Source organism: Prosopis cineraria, unplaced genomic scaffold (genome assembly GCF_029017545.1).
Source record: "Prosopis cineraria cultivar Desert tree isolate PC_DT_omini unplaced genomic scaffold, ASM2901754v1 PC14, whole genome shotgun sequence".
In the NCBI taxonomy this organism is placed as follows: domain Eukaryota; kingdom Viridiplantae; phylum Streptophyta; class Magnoliopsida; order Fabales; family Fabaceae; genus Prosopis; species Prosopis cineraria.
This window is the reverse complement of record NW_026555345.1, coordinates 25,475,517-25,494,712: the sequence shown is the minus strand read 5'-3', so window position 1 is coordinate 25,494,712 and position 19,196 is coordinate 25,475,517. Positions and strand designations below refer to the sequence as shown.

General features: G+C 30.4%; 3 protein-coding genes across 3 annotated transcripts; 1 reads left to right on the top strand and 2 right to left on the bottom strand.

Moving 5' to 3' along the window:
* Window positions 1-9,091: 9,091 nt before the first annotated feature.
* LOC129292401 (uncharacterized) lies at window positions 9,092-10,790 on the bottom strand. Its single transcript, XM_054929959.1, has 6 exons — window positions 10,779-10,790; window positions 10,520-10,664; window positions 10,199-10,342; window positions 10,046-10,096; window positions 9,602-9,832; window positions 9,092-9,522 (listed from the first exon to the last, which is right to left on the bottom strand). The coding sequence occupies exons 1-6, from the start codon at window positions 10,788-10,790 to the stop codon at window positions 9,092-9,094; spliced, it is 1,014 nt and encodes a 337-aa protein (XP_054785934.1).
* A 3,337-nt stretch (window positions 10,791-14,127) lies between these two features.
* On the top strand, window positions 14,128-14,785 carry LOC129293745 (Bowman-Birk type proteinase inhibitor-like). Its single transcript, XM_054931839.1, has one exon. The coding sequence runs from the start codon at window positions 14,217-14,219 to the stop codon at window positions 14,577-14,579; it is 363 nt and encodes a 120-aa protein (XP_054787814.1). The 5' UTR covers window positions 14,128-14,216; the 3' UTR covers window positions 14,580-14,785.
* A 2,242-nt stretch (window positions 14,786-17,027) lies between these two features.
* Window positions 17,028-17,709, bottom strand: LOC129292400 (uncharacterized). The gene is made up of 2 exons (XM_054929958.1): window positions 17,677-17,709; window positions 17,028-17,405 (listed from the first exon to the last, which is right to left on the bottom strand). Exons 1-2 carry the CDS (start codon window positions 17,707-17,709, stop codon window positions 17,028-17,030), a joined length of 411 nt encoding a protein of 136 aa, XP_054785933.1.
* Window positions 17,710-19,196: the final 1,487 nt, after the last annotated feature.

Here is a 19,196-nt window from a genome sequence, read left to right as displayed (position 1 = left end):
AAAACTTATTTTTGATATTTTTGGTTTCTTTTTTATTAATATTTGTTTTTGCATTTCAATTTTTTCTTTGAACTAGATTCTATAGCTTTTATGAATTGAATTCTTTATAGTATATACTTAATTAACTCAACTAAAAAAAATAATGACTAGTTTAACAAGTTTAATTAAACTTGCATTTAGTTCGAGTTTATGAATTAGTTAATACGATTTTGTAAGTTAAAGACGTAAAAACGATAAACTTGAAGGTAAATTTATAAGTTTAATCGAGTTTGCATCTAGTCCGAGTTTATGAGTGAGTTGACACGATTTTGTAAGTTGAAAACATAAAAATATTAAACTTGTAAAGTTAACTCAAAAATTCGACAACTATGTTGATATGACTTAACTTTTAATTTCTTTGCGGTTTTTTCGTGGCCCTGTATTAAAAGAATGAAACACCTATTTTACAAAGGATTCAAAATAAAAAAGAAGGTTGGTACTTTCTCCTTCGTTAAAAAATATAAAATATTTTTAATCGAATCTCACCCTTAATAAAGTAATTATTTACTTTCATATTAATCCTATCTTTTCAGATTTAGTCATATTAAACATCCTATAATAAATATAAAATAATTATTAATAGAGCACTTTAAAAAAAGGCAATGATTGCATTTTAAAAAATTAAAAATGCCTTATTTTTTAAACATCCAACTCTTAAAAAACTATCTTATATTTTTAATGGAGGGAGTATAATTTTGAAAAATTAATGGGATATGTGTTGTTAGTTTGTATTTTAAGGGAGGTTTGTGTAAATTAAAAAAAATTATATAAAGAGAATGCATGTAAAAAATTTATAATTAAATTGTTAAGTATCGTATGTGTTAAGAATTCATTCTACCTCTATGTTCTTGCTTTTAGAAAAAATAAAGACAATCTTATTTATCTAAAGTTTTGAAACGAGGATTCGTCCCAAAGAAAAAAAAAAAAAGGATACGAGGAGATCCGATCTTGTCCACCAATCATGTACGTATGCATGCCAGAAAAGCAAGAGTCAAGAGAGGACATTTGGATATTTTGAAGGTTAGCTTAGCTGCACTTGCTTCCAAACTTCATTAAACTCCATTTTTTGATTTCCAGTTTAATTCTATTCATTGGGAGACTTAGTTACTTCTCCTCATATCAACCCACAATTGACTTTTTAATACTAAATGTGACAAGTAATAATCTCAACCACGAAATGATCAATCACCGAGGCTTCTTGCCATTACGTACGGGCAAAATTTATTCCTTGTCACTGATTACTCCATTAAGAAATAAAACTTACATGAACAATAACGAATGATTAGGCTGATCCACGTGGTGTAACATCAAGCACGGATTTCTTTACGAGAAGTTATTATCTGTGTTAAGAAATGAGAGATGTACTCCATTTTAAAAATAAAATTATTTAAAATAATAATATATAAAATTTTATTTAATTAAATTGGTGCAACATTGCACGTTATGTTTAGATTAAGCACGAATGAGGTGGTGCACCAATATATATGAAAATTTCTTAACAGATAAATAATAATGCTACTGTAAAACTTTGTTAAAAAAATAATTAAACTGTACACAATTTCTTAGTGAACTACAAAGGGCAATCATTTCATCTCATAAAGAATGAGTTGGATTTTCTCCCGTGTTTCTCGTTAGACAGAAATAAATTTGTGTTTTTGAATTGAAGAAGATTTAGATTTAGATTTAAATCAAATCTTTCATTTCAATATATAAAAATATATAAAAAAATTAAAATTCAATTCCTACAATAATTCATTTGTCCCTGTATACTCAAATTATTTAAAATTTCAGTTCCTTTTTTTTTTGCGTTTTCACTGTTGATATCTATACCAATCTCACATTTTCTCTCATCTCTTATTTCCATCTCTTATCAATTAAAAAATAAAAATAAACTCATCACTTTCAATTTTTTGTTTTAACTTTAAATATCAGCTCATATCTCTTTTTTCTTTAAAATCTTTTAGATTAAAGTATACTTTTAGTTCTCTAACTTTATATAAAATTTTAATTTGATCCTTTTATTTTGTAAAGTATTTTTTTAGTTCTTTAACCCTAACATCATTAGTTTTAAATGATTATTTTTTATGTCAATCACTGTTAATTTAAAAAAAATTAAACTTAATAGACACAATTAAAAATATTTTGTCAATATTTAAAAGTTCGGTATACAAATTTTTTGGGATAAAACTAATATTATTAGGGTTAAAGGATTAAAAAGATATTTTATAAAGTTAAAGGACCAAAATAAAATTTTGTATAAAGTTAAAAGACAAAATTTATACTTTAACCAAATCTTTGACAATATTTAAAATTTTAAATTCAAACCAAGTTCATTAATTTAAATGACACCAGTGTAAATGAAGAATTTATGTCAATGGAGTTAATATGCTTATGTGAATAAGAAATAAATTGATTCTCTAGATTAACTGGGGAGCAAGAGACAAGAATTCATTAAAGGTCCACAAAAAAAAAAAAGGACAAGAATTCAAGCGCCATCTCCGAATAAGAACCTAGATGGCCTGAAGGATGCCAGTTTTATGTAATTACTCTTAATCTTATCTTTAAATATTAATATTTATCACCAAATTTTCATTTTAGTTTCTTAATTTTATCAAACATCTTTCTAGTTTTTTAACTACGTATATATTTTTTAAAGATATCTCTACAATCGACAATTATAATATTAATCCCTCGAGAAATTTCAAACTTCTAAATATTAATAAAATATTTTAAAATATTAACATATTCAGTTTAATTTTAAAAAATATAAGAATTATTAGAAAAATTTATTTTTTAAAAACTAACAGTATTAAAAATTAACGCTTTTTTTAATCAACTTTTGGATTGCTAGAAAATTAAGATATGGAGATGGTGTAAATAAAGTTGGCAAAAAATGGTATAAATAACGAATTGAAAAAAAAAATGAAAATTAATTAATTGATTATAAAAGTGAAATTAAGTTTTTTTACCAGAAAAGTGAAATTAAGTTTGAAAAAGGAGAACTGAGTTGATTGAAGAAAGATGCGTCGGCCATTGGTCCCCAGTCGATAATTGCACGAAGAAAATTAAATGACAAACAGTGGTCCAGAGTAAGCACTAAATCCTACGGACACTTGTTTGGGATATTATAGATTTATAGTAAGCACTAAATCCTAAATAAATTAAAATTATTTATATTTCCTTTATCAAAGGATCATTTAAAACGCCTATTTTATATAGGATTCAAAATAGAAGAGAAGGTTGGTATAATCTTGAAAAATCAATGGGATATGTGTTGTTAGTTCGTATTTTAAGGGAGGTTTGTGTAAATTTTAAAAAAATTATATAAAGAGAATGTATGTAAAAAATTTACAAAGTGTTCAGGACCGTATGTGTTATTAATTCATTCTACCTCTTTGTTTTGTTTTTTAAAAAATTAAAGACAATCTTATTTATGTGAAACTTTTGATACGAAGAGATCCGATCTTATCCACCAATCATGTACGTCAGCTGCGCTTGCTTCCAAAGTCCATTACATGATTCAAAATCCCAATCCTTGCCCCTGATTTCCTGCCACCTAAATCTTTTGTGCTCTAAATCTCGACCCTCCACGTGTCTTGCCTTTGCATCAATGTGAACAACGTGCTAATTTAGTTTATTGTTACCTTTTCCTGACACTTATAACCAAATCAGGCGAAGTAAAAAGAGTAATTAAGAGCCTGTTTGATTTTTTTTTTAAACAATTTTTTATTTTTAAAAACTAAAAAATTAAAAAATTTGTTTACAGAAGTTTTTTTGAATTTAGTTATTTTTAAAATTATTTTCACTTTTTGTTTTGGAAAATAAAAAATAGAAACATCTTAAAATTATTTTCATTTTATGTTTCTTGTTTCAAAATACATTACATTTTATATTAAAAACTATAGTTATCTTAAACAATAATTATCATTAACTGCTAATGACCATTACTATCAAAACGATTTTTTAATTTGATTTTTTTTAAATTAACATAACCAAACATATTTTTCTTTTGTTTTGTTTTGAAAAATAATTTTAAAAACTATATTGTAAAATAATTTTTAAAAACAAAAAAATGAGAATAGAAACCAAACAGGTTCTAAAATTCTTAAATTATCAATTTTACCTTTAACATAGGAAGAGTGATTAAATATGTCATTCCAACGAATCAGAAATGAACATTTTTAAAAATAATTTTTTAATGCTTACTTAAATTTTATAAGGTGTCTTCTATTGTAAAGACTAAACAAAATTTTTACTATAATATATCCCCTTCGTTAAAAAATAAAATATTTTTTAAAGGATTGAATATTAAAAATATAAAATATTTTTAGTCTTTCAAAGTGTAATCATTACATTTTTTTTTTAAAAAGTGCCCCTACTAAATATAAGACTTTATTTTTTTAGGATGAAACACCCCTATTAAATAGAGGTAAATATAAAAAGATATGATTAATTTAAAGATAAGTAATTACTTTATTGAATGGTGAGATTTTGATTAAAAATACCTTATATTTTTTAATAAAGGGAGTATATTATAATATAGGTTAACGGCCAAATTTTACTTTAACACAAACTATTTAATATCTTTCTTGAACAATGCAAATAAACATTATTCCCTCTATCTCAAATTATAAGATACTTTTAGATAAAATCTCACATACCAATAAAAGAATATTGAAGAGAGAGTATATATGAGAAAGGTGATATTGAAAAGTATCATTAATAAAATTTTATTTTTTATCAAAATGTCTTATATTTGAGATGTTGAATCTTTTCTAAAAGTGTCTTATAATTTAAAACGGAGAGAGTAATTTACAAATGATATGCAAGAATTTTTCAAAAAATATTAATACATCTTTCTTCAAGTGACTTGTCTTTTTTTCTTTTCTTTTCTTTTTTCCCTTTTTTCCTGCGCATATTGCAGCTAAAAAAACTTTCTTTTTTCATACAAAGCTAAAAGAATTTTTTAATAAGTGCTGAAAAGTTTATTTCATCAAAGAAAAACCATACAAGCAAAGCCAACTACCAGCTAAAACGTATACAAAGAGAAAAACAAAAGCCTAACACATGTATACTTGGTCTGGACCACTTTTTATCATTTTCTTCTTGCAATTGTCAATTGGGGACCAAATTCATCTGAATTTCTTCGAGTGAGTACGATTTTGTAATTTTAATTGTCAATTTTGTTTTACAATTAGTTTATATATCTCATTTTTCAATTATTTATTTATACCTTTTTTTTTTGCCAACGTTCTATGTATACTATTTACAGATATTATTTTTTCCAAAATAAGTAGAATTAGCTAATCCAATTATCCTTATGAAATAATAATTTTAACAATTTACTTTTTTCACTACAGGTCATCAGTATCTGTTAATATTGGAGTAGTAATTTTTCTATTCATAAGATTCGAACCCCATTATTATTTAAAGGGTGTTAAATTCCTCATAACTCCTTACCATTTACAATTATTAATTCCTAATTAATTAGACTTTATTGAGTATTATATGAATTTGGAGGGGGGAAAAACTCAGTAAGAGAGAGATGAAATTTTACTGAGATTTATCCATGAAGTCAGACGTGCGATGCAGTGGATATATGCATCACAAGTTTATATTACTGTCTCAATATCAAATTATGAGATAATTTAAAATGAGATTATGCATACCAATAAAATATAATAATAATACTTTACAAATATACTTTTTTAAAACAAAACTGTAAAGCTTCAAACATGTTCTTACATATTTAATCATTACACGTTAATGTCATTTCAATTTTCTCTTTACTTGAAGGACAATATTAAAAAAAAATCATTATCTTATATTTTAAAATAATAAAATTCCTCCAAAGTTTTCATGTAATTTAGGATAGAGAGAGTATTAATTTAAGGAATGTTACTTAATTAATCACTAAATTAATTATGTGTTTTCCTAATCAGAAAGGAAAGAACATAAATTATATCACTCAATTATTTTTATTTTTAATAATGACTATAATTCTGCGGAAAAACATGGACACAATTTAATGTTTGTGTAATGTGTACAAATGCTTGCACGTGATCCTTGTCTGTTACGATGTGAGAGCTGAAGAAATCGGGGTACAATTATCCGCATACAATGACCTGGGTTGAAAGCAACCCAAGCTTATCTACAGTGTTGGCTTTAATGAGCGAGATTACAATTATTTAAGCATATAATTTTGAATTTAAATTTATGTGAATATAACAAAAATTTAAAAATACATTTTAATTGAAATCGTTAATTAGATGGTTTTATATATATATATATATATATAAAGCCATCCAACTTCTGCACGTCCGCAACCTGCTTAATAGCTATTTGGAAAATAATGCTTCCTCCATCACAAATTATAAGACACTTTTAAAATAAATTTAACGTTTTAAAATATAAGACACTTTAATAAAAATAAAATTTTATTAATGATACTTTTTTAATAATACACTTCTCATATATTTTCTCTACTTAATATTTTTTCATCAATGAAGTATTAAATGAAAGATATTTTTAAAAATTTATATTTTTATCTTGAAGAAGTAAGCGTGTAAAGTGTATTTAATAAACTTTATTATATTGGTATGTAAGATTTTGTCTAAAATTATTTTATAATTTAGGGGGGAAGAAAGTATAATTTATGGCCCAACTTTTTTCCGCTTTAAGTTTGGCATTATTAACCTTTTCCACGTGGAAAAACGTGGCAGGAACCGTAAAAAAATTATTTGCCATTCTCTTTATAGCACGCGATCTAGAAAACGATTGAATTGATAGCATATATGTTCAATATATTCAAAAAGTTAGAAACACATGTTTTAACTCTCTTATTAATGCCTAACACTCAAGTGTACTTTTAAAAAGCCACCCAATTGCCGACGATACTATAACCTAGTTAGTTACATGAAAGTTTTTTAATAAATAAAAGAAAAAATTAATCATTTGGTCCTTGTAGTTTTGACCCAATTGTAACTCAATTTATTAATTTTAACTCATTATAATTCAATCTCTAAAGTTTTGACTCAATTATAAATCAGTCACTGAACTTTGCCTCTTGCAATTTAGTCTTTGAAGTTTCAACTTCTTAAATATTGATCTCTATATTTTAAAAAATAAAATTCTAAAGATTAAAAATATTTTCAACTTTTAACATTCATAATATTTATAAATATTAAAAGGGTTTAATAATTTAAAAATTAGTAATAAATTTTAAAATATTTTTAGTCTTTATAATTTTATTTTTTAAAATATAAGGACAATATTTAAGAAGTTAAAATTTCAGGGATTAAATTGTAAGAGGTAAAACTTAGAGATTGATTTATGAAATTTCAAGAACTAAGTTATAACAAATCAAAATTGAGGGATTGAATTATAATTGAATCAAAATTATAAAGATTAAATGATTAATTTTTTTTAAATAGAAGGTCACCGGTTTAATCTTATTTGTAATTTTAAATTATTAGTGCTTGTCCTTCTGATAAGGGGAAAAACAATTACCCTAGCCACGTTGAGATAAAGTCCATTCACCCACCTTCAGGATTTTTTTTTTTTTGGGCCAGAAGCTACTTTCAAAATCTACTTCTTGGATGTACTTTCATCTCAATTTCTTATAAGGATAAGCATAGCTAGATTGAAAAGGACCATGTACATTTGTCACATGCATACAGTTAGTGTTGAAATTATACCTACAGCTGGAAATATGGGTCAGCTGACCCACAATGGGTTGATAAAATCCGCATCTTGTATGGATTATATTTCTACCAACCCACCAATAATGTTTTTTATATACATTTTTTCTAATTTTGAAAATCATAAATTTACTTCTTTTCATTGTTTTTTTTGTGTCATAGCAAATCATATTTTCTCCTTAAAAACTAATTATACTAATAACAGTAAAACTCCTTCTAAATCATTAAAAATATAAATTAAAAATAAATTAATACAGTCCAAAATAAATATATATCAACTACAAACATACATAGTAAAAAGTTTAATTATAATCTAAAGCTTGAATATTTCTTCTAATCAATCATATAATGTTAGAAGCTTTATCAAAAGCTGCTATAATATTAACCTAGTAAGGATTGAGGTAGCAGAGCAAATGGTGCTGCAAGGAAGTCAAATGGGTGCTGCTATGATAAGAAAGCAAGGTCAATTCTCTAAGTTGGGCTACTGAATGAAGATAGAAAATTCTCCAAGAGACTCAGTGGTTCTCCGAACTATACTGGTGGGACTGGAAAAATGCTGGAACGATGGTGTTAAAACGATTGAGGTTGATTGCCATTGTGCCAGTACTTTTAATTGCTTAAGCAGGGATACATCAAAAAACAGCCCTTTGCATGATCTTCTTCTTGAAGTGAAGAGCTTTTTTCTTAGAAATTGGACCGTCTCCTTTAACTTCCTTTGTAATGATAATAGCGCTTTTATTAAAGACATGTTTAGTACAGGTCATCTCAGGACTGATTGTTTTGCTTCCTTTTACCATCAACATTGGGAGGGTGGATCGTGAAAGGAGTTAACTCTTTGGGGGTTGTGCAGTTTTCTAATTTAATAGTACTTATTTTCATCCAAAAATAAAAAGCTACCCAAATGGAGTCTATGTGTGCGTTTGGTTTTCAGTTTGTCAAAAGTCAGTTTGATAAAAATTCATTTGGCAAAAGTCAGTTTCGTGAAAGTCAGTTGTTGTAACGAAATTTGTGTTTGGATATATTTTTTCAAAAGTCAGTTTGGCAAACTGAAAGTTGTTTGGATTAATAAAAATTTATGCTTTTCAAATGTACTTTTTAATATGTAATGACCAAAAAGGACATTGATTTATGATAATTTATAATTTTTATTATACAAATGTAATATATTAAAAAAAAGGTGAATCAAATTTAAAATGACATAAAATTTAAAATGTTAAATATTAAGAATTAAAAAAATAAAATTTAATTTTGGAAAAAAATTATGTAATAAATAGTTAAACATTCATTAATATTGAATAGTTACATGATTAATGGTTCGATCTATAATATACAATCTGATTTCTAATAGAATCTCAAACCCTATTCATTTCTCTATCAGAAACTATGCTTGAAATTGCACTTGGAATTGTTGATAAAAATGCAGGCTCATCAGTATCATCGATAGTGTTAACCATATTTTCATCCTCAAAATGCCTGAAGTCAGAATCAATTACAGATTTTCTTCTAATAAAATTATGTATAGCCATTGTTGCACCAACAATATGAACTTGCTGCACAAATGGATAGCTAGGCATATGTCGTAAGATTGTGAATCTATTTTTCCAAACCCTGAAAGTCCTTTTAATCGTGGTCCTTAAGCTTGAATGATAATAATTAAAAATCTCATTATTATTTCCAAATCCAGATGAACGCCTAAAATCTGGGAGGTGGTACCTATGAGATCTATAAGGACCTAAATATCCACGTGGAGTTGGATAGCCAGCATCTAACAAATAATATTTACCTACCAATAAAAAATAGAAATTATAAGATCCCAAAAAATATTAAAATAATTGTTTAAATTAGATAAATATGAAATATACCTTGGGGTGGATGCGGAAATTTCATGTCTGGCCTTGTGAGAGCAGAGTCAAACAAACGAGCATCATGAGCAGTCCCTTCCCATCCAGCCATGACATAAGTGAAGCACATATCCCAATCACATGCGGCTATTATATTTTGTGTTGGAATACCTTTCCTTCCAATATATTTCCCTTGCTCTTCAACAATAACCACACACGGGATATGTGTGCCATCAATTGCTCCTATGGCATCTTTAAAGAATGGCCAATATCGTGGATCACCTAAAATTTTTGGATGAATATCTTGAAAAGTGCGATCTTTTGGTTGGATATATTCCTTTGCTAGCTTCTCACAAGCATGTAATACATTTCTAAAATGCCTGCGAACAGTCTCTGCTGAATGTTAAAATCGTTCTTGTGCCATCCTATTCCCCACTCCATGTCCAACAATATTTATGAACATACCGACCATTTCATGAATCCCTGTTCTTCTGGTTGGACGTAGGTCATGTTGCACTAGTTCGTCACAAAGTTGAAAAAAAATATCTTTTTCCATACGAAACATATCATAACAACGTTGAGTATGCCCTTACAAAATTTCTTGCACCCATGCATGACCTGATTGCGAACTGGTTCTACAAGGCTCTTTCAATAAAGTTATTGAGTAATTGGATATTATTGCAGTAATAGCCTCAATCTCATCGTCTTCCGCATGTACAAGTAATTGTAATAAGCGAGATTGCGTATTGTCATCCATAAAAACTGCATAGCATAATTAAACAACCATTACACTATTTGTCCATGACTTAATGTAAGAAACACATAACACAAGAGTCAAATAACACAGTCAGTTTCAAAATAAATTAACAACATGAACGACACTAGCTAAATTTTAAAACATTAGAAGGCAAGCTAAGATGATCTAATTTCATTTTTTGCCCAAGCACCTCAAATAGGCCACTAATGCTCTTCTGTTGTCCCTAAGCCTAATATACATGTCCCTTGCGGTCTTGTCTAGCAAGGCCACAGCACACTGTCCAAGAAGCACCTCATCATAAGCAATCTCCTCGATTCCATAAAGTTCCTTTGCAACCTCCAACACATTTTAGTCAACTGGTTTTGTTCCACCCTCTATGGAATTAAGAATTGACTTCAATGTTGAAACCCTATCCTCTTGTGTGGACACCAATCGACTCACTGAATCAACCATCACCGTTGCAAGACGTTTTCCCTTTTTGTTTTGACCACTTTCACCTCTCTTTCGCTTGCTCCCTGAATTAGTACCACTACTATATGCATTATTCAAGTTAACCTGCCCAATTCCTGGGAGAGCTCCTCCATTAATGTTTCTTATATCATCACTGTCTCCTGATCCTTCGGTCAAATCCAACTGAGGCCTGTACACATCTTGTGGATCATCAGCCGCAGGTGTCCACATGTAAGTGCCCTGTGCTGCAACTGGCTGGAACAACTGTGTCAATTCTTGTGCATATGGAAGTGGTCTATGCCTGAATTTCCTATACTCAGGATTCTCCTGCACATTTACAAGAACTGAGTCTAGTATATCTATAAAATAAAATATGAAATGTTTAGCATGTCATGTATAATTGTATACCTTAATCTTTTGACTCCACCACTCCTCTGGTGCTGAAACAGTATTCTTTTCACTATCCTATCCCAAACCGGTCTCTTTGTTTAATAGCTTGTCCCATATATTCCAATCTTTCCTCAAATTGTCCCATTTATTCTTCAACTGCTTCTTATCATAACTTCTTGAACTCAAAGCATTGAACTGTTGCATTAGCGCCTCCCAACCCTCCTTTGATAAGGTAGAGCCTTTACGCTCATTTTTCTTAACTTGCTGGAGAGCTAATTTAATAAACAATTCAGTTTCTTCGGTAGTCCATAGTGCCTTCTCTTTACTCATTTTTACTATCAAAATATCACATTCTCAATACAAATGAAATTTGAGGAGTAAAAATTCATAATTGAGTTAGAGTTAAAATATTAAAAATTTTACTATCCTTTTTTATCCTTCTTAAAAATTTTACTATCCTTTTTTTGGAAACAAAAAGAGAAAAAAATTATTCGATCATAGTTAATTCACCACTTGTTATCTTAGCCACATATACTTGTCGAAAGAGGCAGTTATGCAAAAGCAGCCATAAGATAATTTCTGTACTTACTCAAAAATTCAAATCATATAATTCAATAGTATGTATTAAAATAAGCAAGTTTGACCAGAAATTTGTAGCTTTTCTCATCCCTTTATCAATTTTCAAAAAATAAATTAGCTCAAATTCTTATTAAAATGAAATTAAAAAAAAAAACAAAGCAACATAGAACAATCAATAGATCAGTCACCAGAATATATTTCCAAAACACCGTGTCATATTTTAGAACATCAGCAAATCAACAGAATAATTACAAAATGCAGTCATAAATAATGTTCTTGCTTGCTTATTTTTTCTTGTTATGTGAAGCTATCAAAAGAAGGCAATTAAAAAAAATCACACCAGTCTGAAAAATTAAAAAAACATACCAAAATGCTTCATGGTGATCTGAAAAACAAAAGAAACAAACCAGAACAGAATAATTACAATATGCAGTCATAATTAATCTTCTTGCTTGCTTATATTTTCTTGTCATGTGATCAAAACAAGGCAATTAAAAAAAATTCACACCAGTCTGAAAAAGAAAAGAAACAGACCGGAATGCTTTCACGGTGGTCTGAAAAATGAAAGAAACAGACCAGAATGCTTTCACGGTGGTCTGAAAAATGAAAGAAACAGACCAAAATGCTTCACGGTGGTCTGAAAAACGAAAGAAACAGACCGAAACAGTGGCTTCATGGTGGTCCAAAAAAGAAAAGAAACAGATCAGAACAGAGCTTCACGGTGGTCCGAACAAGAAAAGCAACAGATCACATCGAAGAGCAGAACAAAGCAGCACCATTTCCAGATCTGACAAAAAAAGCTTGGAGGCTATCATACCTTGCAGATCGAGGAGCAGATCGGAGAAGAGGATTGGAGTTCCACGAGCTAGTCGGAATGTTCACCTTTGCACTCCACAGATTGCAAAAGCTACTGGTCGGAGTTCTCTCAGCTCCGAAATGCCGCCCAAGTCCCAAAATGAGCTTGATCCGTGAAAGAGATGGGGAGAAATTAATGGTGAAATGCACCCATCGTTGATGAAGGAAGGAGAAGCTTAGGGAAGGAAGAGATCCGGATCTGTGATGGTGGAGGAGAGGCGAAGGAGAGAAGGAGAAGAGATGGCCAAACGGTGGACTAGCGGCGGACGAGTGGCGGACTAACGGCGGACGATCGGCGGACACAGAGCAGTAGCAAAGGACGAAGAACACTGATGTATCAGCTGCATAAATGAGGACCACGAGAGGAGAGTATGCGTGATATGTATCAGCTGCAAAAGTGAGGGGCATCATGGTCAATAAACAAATTAGGTACCAGCAATAAATGTCCATCCAACTGATCACGTTTTGAAAGCAAGTGGGAGTAGCTTTGCAAATTTTTTCATTTCAAACGTATTTAAAAGTCAGTTTAAAAAGTGCATTTTGTCTGAAAAAAAAAGCCAAACAACATTTTACATTCAAAAAGTTAAAACTTACTTTTGGAATGTAAACGTAGTGAAATCCAAACGCACGCTACATCTTTATTGTGAAGATTTTCATACACCTTATAAGGACAAGCATAGCTGGATTGAAAAGGACCATGTACCTTTGTCACATGTAGGGATAGCAATTAGAGTCAAGCTCATCGGGCTGATTCTTTTAAATTCAAAAATCTTTCTTCAAGGACCCTACCACTCATTATATATATTAGATATTAAGGAAAATCCATTCTTGCTATAGAGAATACACCCTTTTTGATAAAAAAATAGAAGTACTATCTTATCCATATTTATGGCTACATCATTTTTATATTTGATCTCAACAAACAAAGATCCATATAAATCAATTATCCGAGCATTTATTTTATTTTTTGAGTTCTAAAAATAAAAGGACTAGCCCTTTTAAGCACGCTATTATTTTATAAAAAAATTTCAGTTTTTTAAAAATAAAGACTAACTTAAAGAATAATATCTTTGCCATTGAAAAGGCTCCATAGAGAGAATGATCAAATTATATTGATGTTGATAATAATGATAATTATAATCTTCAAGATTTTGCTAATTATATGGTAGAAAAGTCTAATTTTTATTGGTGTTGATTTTGATGTTGTAATTTAATTTTGATGCTCCGATTAAATTATCTAGACCCTCATCAACATGGCACTGAAGTTGGTTCCTATGCAATGAACATAGAACTAAAAATCTCCACCATGTGTCCTGGTTTGCATGAAAATCACCCACGTTTGAAATTTTGTAAACTAAATTTGAATAAAATATAAGCATTGCACAAAATTTATTTTATAAATATCACTTTATAAAAATTAGGCCTCAGCTCTCATCCAGTGGAGGCTCATCCTTACCAGTGGACCCTAATATGTGTAGTTGTGAATCACGTTGGCATTATATGGTCCATCAAATCAGCTAAGAAATAACCCTTTCTTTTTGCTCGTCTCTGCACACATACCAAAACTTCAACACCCAAATCGCCTAACACAGAGAGAGAGAGAGGATGGGTTTGAGTGAGAAGACGATGATGAAGGCAGGTCTGGTTCTGTTCCTGATTGCCTTCACTGCGACAGTGGAAGCTCGGTTCGATCCAGACACCTTCCTGGCTCAGCTGATGAAGGAAAATGGGGAACCAAACTACATGATCAAGTCCACCACCACTGCCTGCTGCGACAACTGCGCCTGCACAAAGTCGATCCCACCTCAATGTCAGTGCTATGATTGGGGAGAAACTTGTCACTCTGCTTGTAAGTCTTGTATCTGCCTTGCTATCTATCCTCCAAGGTGTCGTTGTTTTGACACTACCACCTTCTGCTATGATAAATGCTCCTCTACTTCCGCTAAACCTCAGATTGCAGCAAAATGAAGATGATTCAAATTAATGGTGTCATCATGTCATGTTTATGTGAACATCAGAGCCTGTTACTACTGTAGGCTTTGCTTCTATATGTATGTGAACCTTCCCTCATGAAATAAACTATCTTGTGCCTTGCATGCTTCCCCGTTTGCTTCTTGCAAGCTGGTTACTTATGCAAGGACTTGATATTACTCTATCATCTTTTGTTTTCATTATACTTTGACTTTGTGTTGCTATTTAATTTAACATCCTTTGAATTTAATTTTAACTGCCCGTTTGAATTTCAATTGGACATAGATTATGAAAATAATTGATTAAGTGGTAGATTTTAATCATAATTGATTATGTTGTAACGTAATATGTTTGGATGCTATTTTTCTAAAATTGATTTTAACATAACTGAAGATGCTTGGATAATTTCTTCAGAATCAATTTTAGCTGTGTAAATTATCATAAAGGATATTACTTTTTGAAATTAAATTATTGATAAATTTGTATTTAATATTATTAAAGTTGTTACATTTTATTTAAGAAGTAAAATATCTTATTTAAACTACATATATGATTAATTAAAAATCTAAATTATATTAATATTAACATTTAAATTTATGTAAATAAGTAACTAAATATCTCTTACTTAAAATAAATTTAACAAAAGACAAGAAAATTTAATTTTTAAACATGAAACATTAATTTTACAACAACTAATAAAGATGATAATATACAAGTTGATTCTTAATATCATGAATACTAGTCATAGCTGATGAAGAAGATATTATAGATGATGGTAATGATAAATATTCATCAATGTCATGGTCTTCTTGATCTTCATGGTCTTCCAGATCTTCCCTCTCATAATGCATAAAATAAGAATCAGAATTAGAGTATCTTTTAATAAAAGTATGTATCGCCATTGATGCAACAACGATTTGAACTTGTATATCATAGTCATAGCTAGGCATATTGCATAAAATTGCAAACATGTTCTTCCAAACTCCAAATGTTCTTTTGTTATGCATCGTAAATTTAAATGAAAATAATTAAAGACCTCGTTATTATTTACAAATCTAGTTGATCTTCTAAAATTAGGAAGATGGTAGCATTCCCGTCTATACAGACCAAGATATCCATTTGGTATTAGATAATCGGCATCCACCAAATAATATTTACCTTGTAGAAAAGAGATTACTATTAATGTCTATAAGTTGAAATGTCTAACACAAATAAATTGAACAAACAAATACACCTGAAGGTGGATGTGAAAAGTTCATTAATCGAGTTGTCAGAACATGTTGAAAAATGCGAGCATTATGCGCAATACCCTCCCATCCAGCCAAGATAAAAGTAAAGCACATATCCCAATCACACATAGCCATTACATTTGCGTAGGGATTCCTTTTCTTTCAATATATTTGATTTTTCACTGGCAAGGACTATATATGGAATATGTGTGCCATCAATTGCTCCAATGGCATTTTTGAAGAATGGCCAATATCGCTTATCATTTTTTGTTTTGTTTGATATGTGACGAAAGGACCTGTCTTGTGGTTTGATATATTCTATTGCAAGTTTCAAGCAAGCCATTAAAACTTCATGAAAATGTCAATGGATAGTCTCTTTTAAATGTTGAAATCTTTCTTGTGCCATCCTATTTCTCAACCCATGTCTAATTGTATTTAAAAAAACAACCATCTCCTGTACTCTCATTTGCATGGTATCCTTCAGTCCATGCCGTGTCAATTTACTACATAATTGATGCAACACATGTGATTCCATTCTAAACATTTCATAGCAACAAATTGGGTGTCCTTCTAAAATTTCATTTACCCACAAATAACCTGTATATTCACTATTTCTTCATGGCTTTTTACACAAATGTTTTGCTACATACAGCCCAATGAGAGCACTCACTTTTTGAGCTCTCTTTAACCTTTTTTTAGATGACTCTTCTGTACTTCTTGCTACATGTAGCTGAACACATAAATAACACGTGCAACTTAATTTTAATTACAGATACATCTAAATAATGTATCTATGAAAATATTAATAACTTTTCCAAAACATTGTAATACTTGATTATCATATATAAAAAGTACATAAGTAGTTTAAGGGGCTATATAAGTCAAATTCAACAATATAATACAAACATGTTAGACTACTCTTTAAGTAAGATCATATGCTCATAACAAGTTTTAAAACCCTCATAATCAACCATTTTTGTAACATTCACATCTCAACCACTCTAGAACACTCTCTTTATCATCCTTCATTATCAAAAACATCACCCTAGCCTCTCGAGACAGGAAGAGTGATATGCATAGTGAAACCCAATGTTTGTCAATTGCAACTTCTTCCTATTATTTGACTATAGACATGCACTTCAGGAATTGATGTTTCCTTGGCCTGTTGAGATTCTTTCTTTGTTGCTTGAGCTATCATACTCATTGCATATGTTATTTAACTTGTATTAGGTAACTTGTTCTTTTTTCTACTATTACTGCTTTCGCCTCTCTTCCTCTTACCACTTCCTCCACTTAAGGTTCCTTGAGAAGCATTCAGAACTGCTCTATTAAATTCACCGCTTACTCTAGTAGTAGTTCCTAACATCTCATCACTATCTCCTGAACCTTCTTCCAAATCAGTACCCTCATTTGCCATATCTGGCTGATACACATCTTCGTCCTCACCTTCATTCCTATTGTAAATATTAGGCAAAACTCCATTTGAAGGTGCCCATGCTCTAGGTCCATTGGCGGTGGTACCTTGAAACAACTCGATTAATTCATTGGCAAATGGTAATCCTTTATTTCTGAATTTCTCGTACAATGGATTTTCCTGCACATAAATTACTAATAATATTATAGAATACACAAATAAATAGAATAAATATAAAGCCTCACATAATAATATCATACCAATATCTTTTTCTCCCATCAATCATCTGGAACATCTATAATATTGTTTGCGTAATCCCAACCCAATCTTGTCTCACTTGAAACTAACTTATCCCACAATACCCATTCTTTTCTCGTATTACCCCACTTATTCTTGAATTTTTGTTTGCCATATTTCTTTCCAGTCCTCTCATTGAAGGTAGAAATTATACTGAACCATCTTGCTTTGGTGAAACTACCACCATTTCTTTATGATTTTTGAGCTTGGTCCAAACAAATGTCAATAAATATTTAAGTATTTCTTCGGTCCCATGAAGCTTTTGACTTATCGTTATTCATTATACTATATAAAAATTAATTGTATGAGAATATAAAAAACTAACAGGTTAATTATAGGAATTGTAATTAAAATGTTACATGACAAAAACTTGACAATTTTCATAGGAGCTAAAATCAACTTTCGACAAACACTAAAATAGCACAGAATTCAACTAAATGACCCCTATATATGTAAAAACATACTGAGAATAAGCCTCCAGTAATCAGTGATCACGCAGACCAAAACCAACACAGAGTTCATCTAGGCACAAAACCAACTTTCAATAGCTTTCCCATAATTTGCAAATGTACAAGAGTTTAACTAAAATCAGGTTTCAATAGCTAAAATCAACTTAAATCAACTTTCAACAGCTCTCCCATATCAAGTCATGAGTTCTACTAGGCACAAAACCAGCACAAAAATAGCATGAAAAATTAGCTTTCAACCACGTTATTATTTGCAAATATACAAGAGTTGTAATGGTTCAGTTTGACTAATCAAGAGTTGTAAATGGTTCAAAACACACAACTAAGCTAGCAATCACGAGAAGAAATCCACATCAGCCAGAACAGAGTGAAGAGGAAAATAGAGTCCACCAGCACAAATATCCATTTGGTTTGACATTGTGCCTGACCAAGATCATTCAACAAAATGGTTAGAGAAGATCATTTACCTCTGAACCCAGTCGAAACTTTACTCAAACACAAATCACAGGAGATGGGAGATGAACATGCTGGACCATGAGCAGATCAAAGACAGAGCGAGTAGATCAAGGAAAGAGAATGCGGATGGAGCTTACTGCCTTCTTCAACTATGGCAGGAGATCACTGCCACTGGCTATAGCTTGGAGATGGTGAATGAATGTCGACGATGCCACGAGGATTGCACAGGACAAGGACCATTGATCTGCACACAGATCACAGATGGCTGAAGATCGTTGCCTTTAGCTATAGATTAGGGACGGCAGACGGTGACTATGTTGGGGCTAGGTGGACGACGATGGAGAGACGGCACAATGAAGTCGTAGATCGATAAGGCTAAGAGACAAGAGCCGACCAAAGACACTAGAGAAGAGACAGAATGAGAGAAATGAGAAATTAGAAAAATGAGAGAGAGAGCATGTGAAGTTGAGGGTAATATGGGTAGCTAGACATCTAACAAAGTAATTAATGCAATAACGATAGAAAAACATTTTGGAAGTTGGTTTTGAGAGATTATGGATTAACGCGCGTTTTGCCTGATTAATTGATTTTTAGATTTATATGGTGTTTGGATAATTTTGTTCAAAAAATCAATTTTGGGCTAAAAAATTGATTTTCATTGCTATCCAAACACACACTAAATAATTGAAGGGAAAGTGGCATCCAAGACCCATAAATTTAACTGGACTTTAATTTTTTTAATACGCCTTTA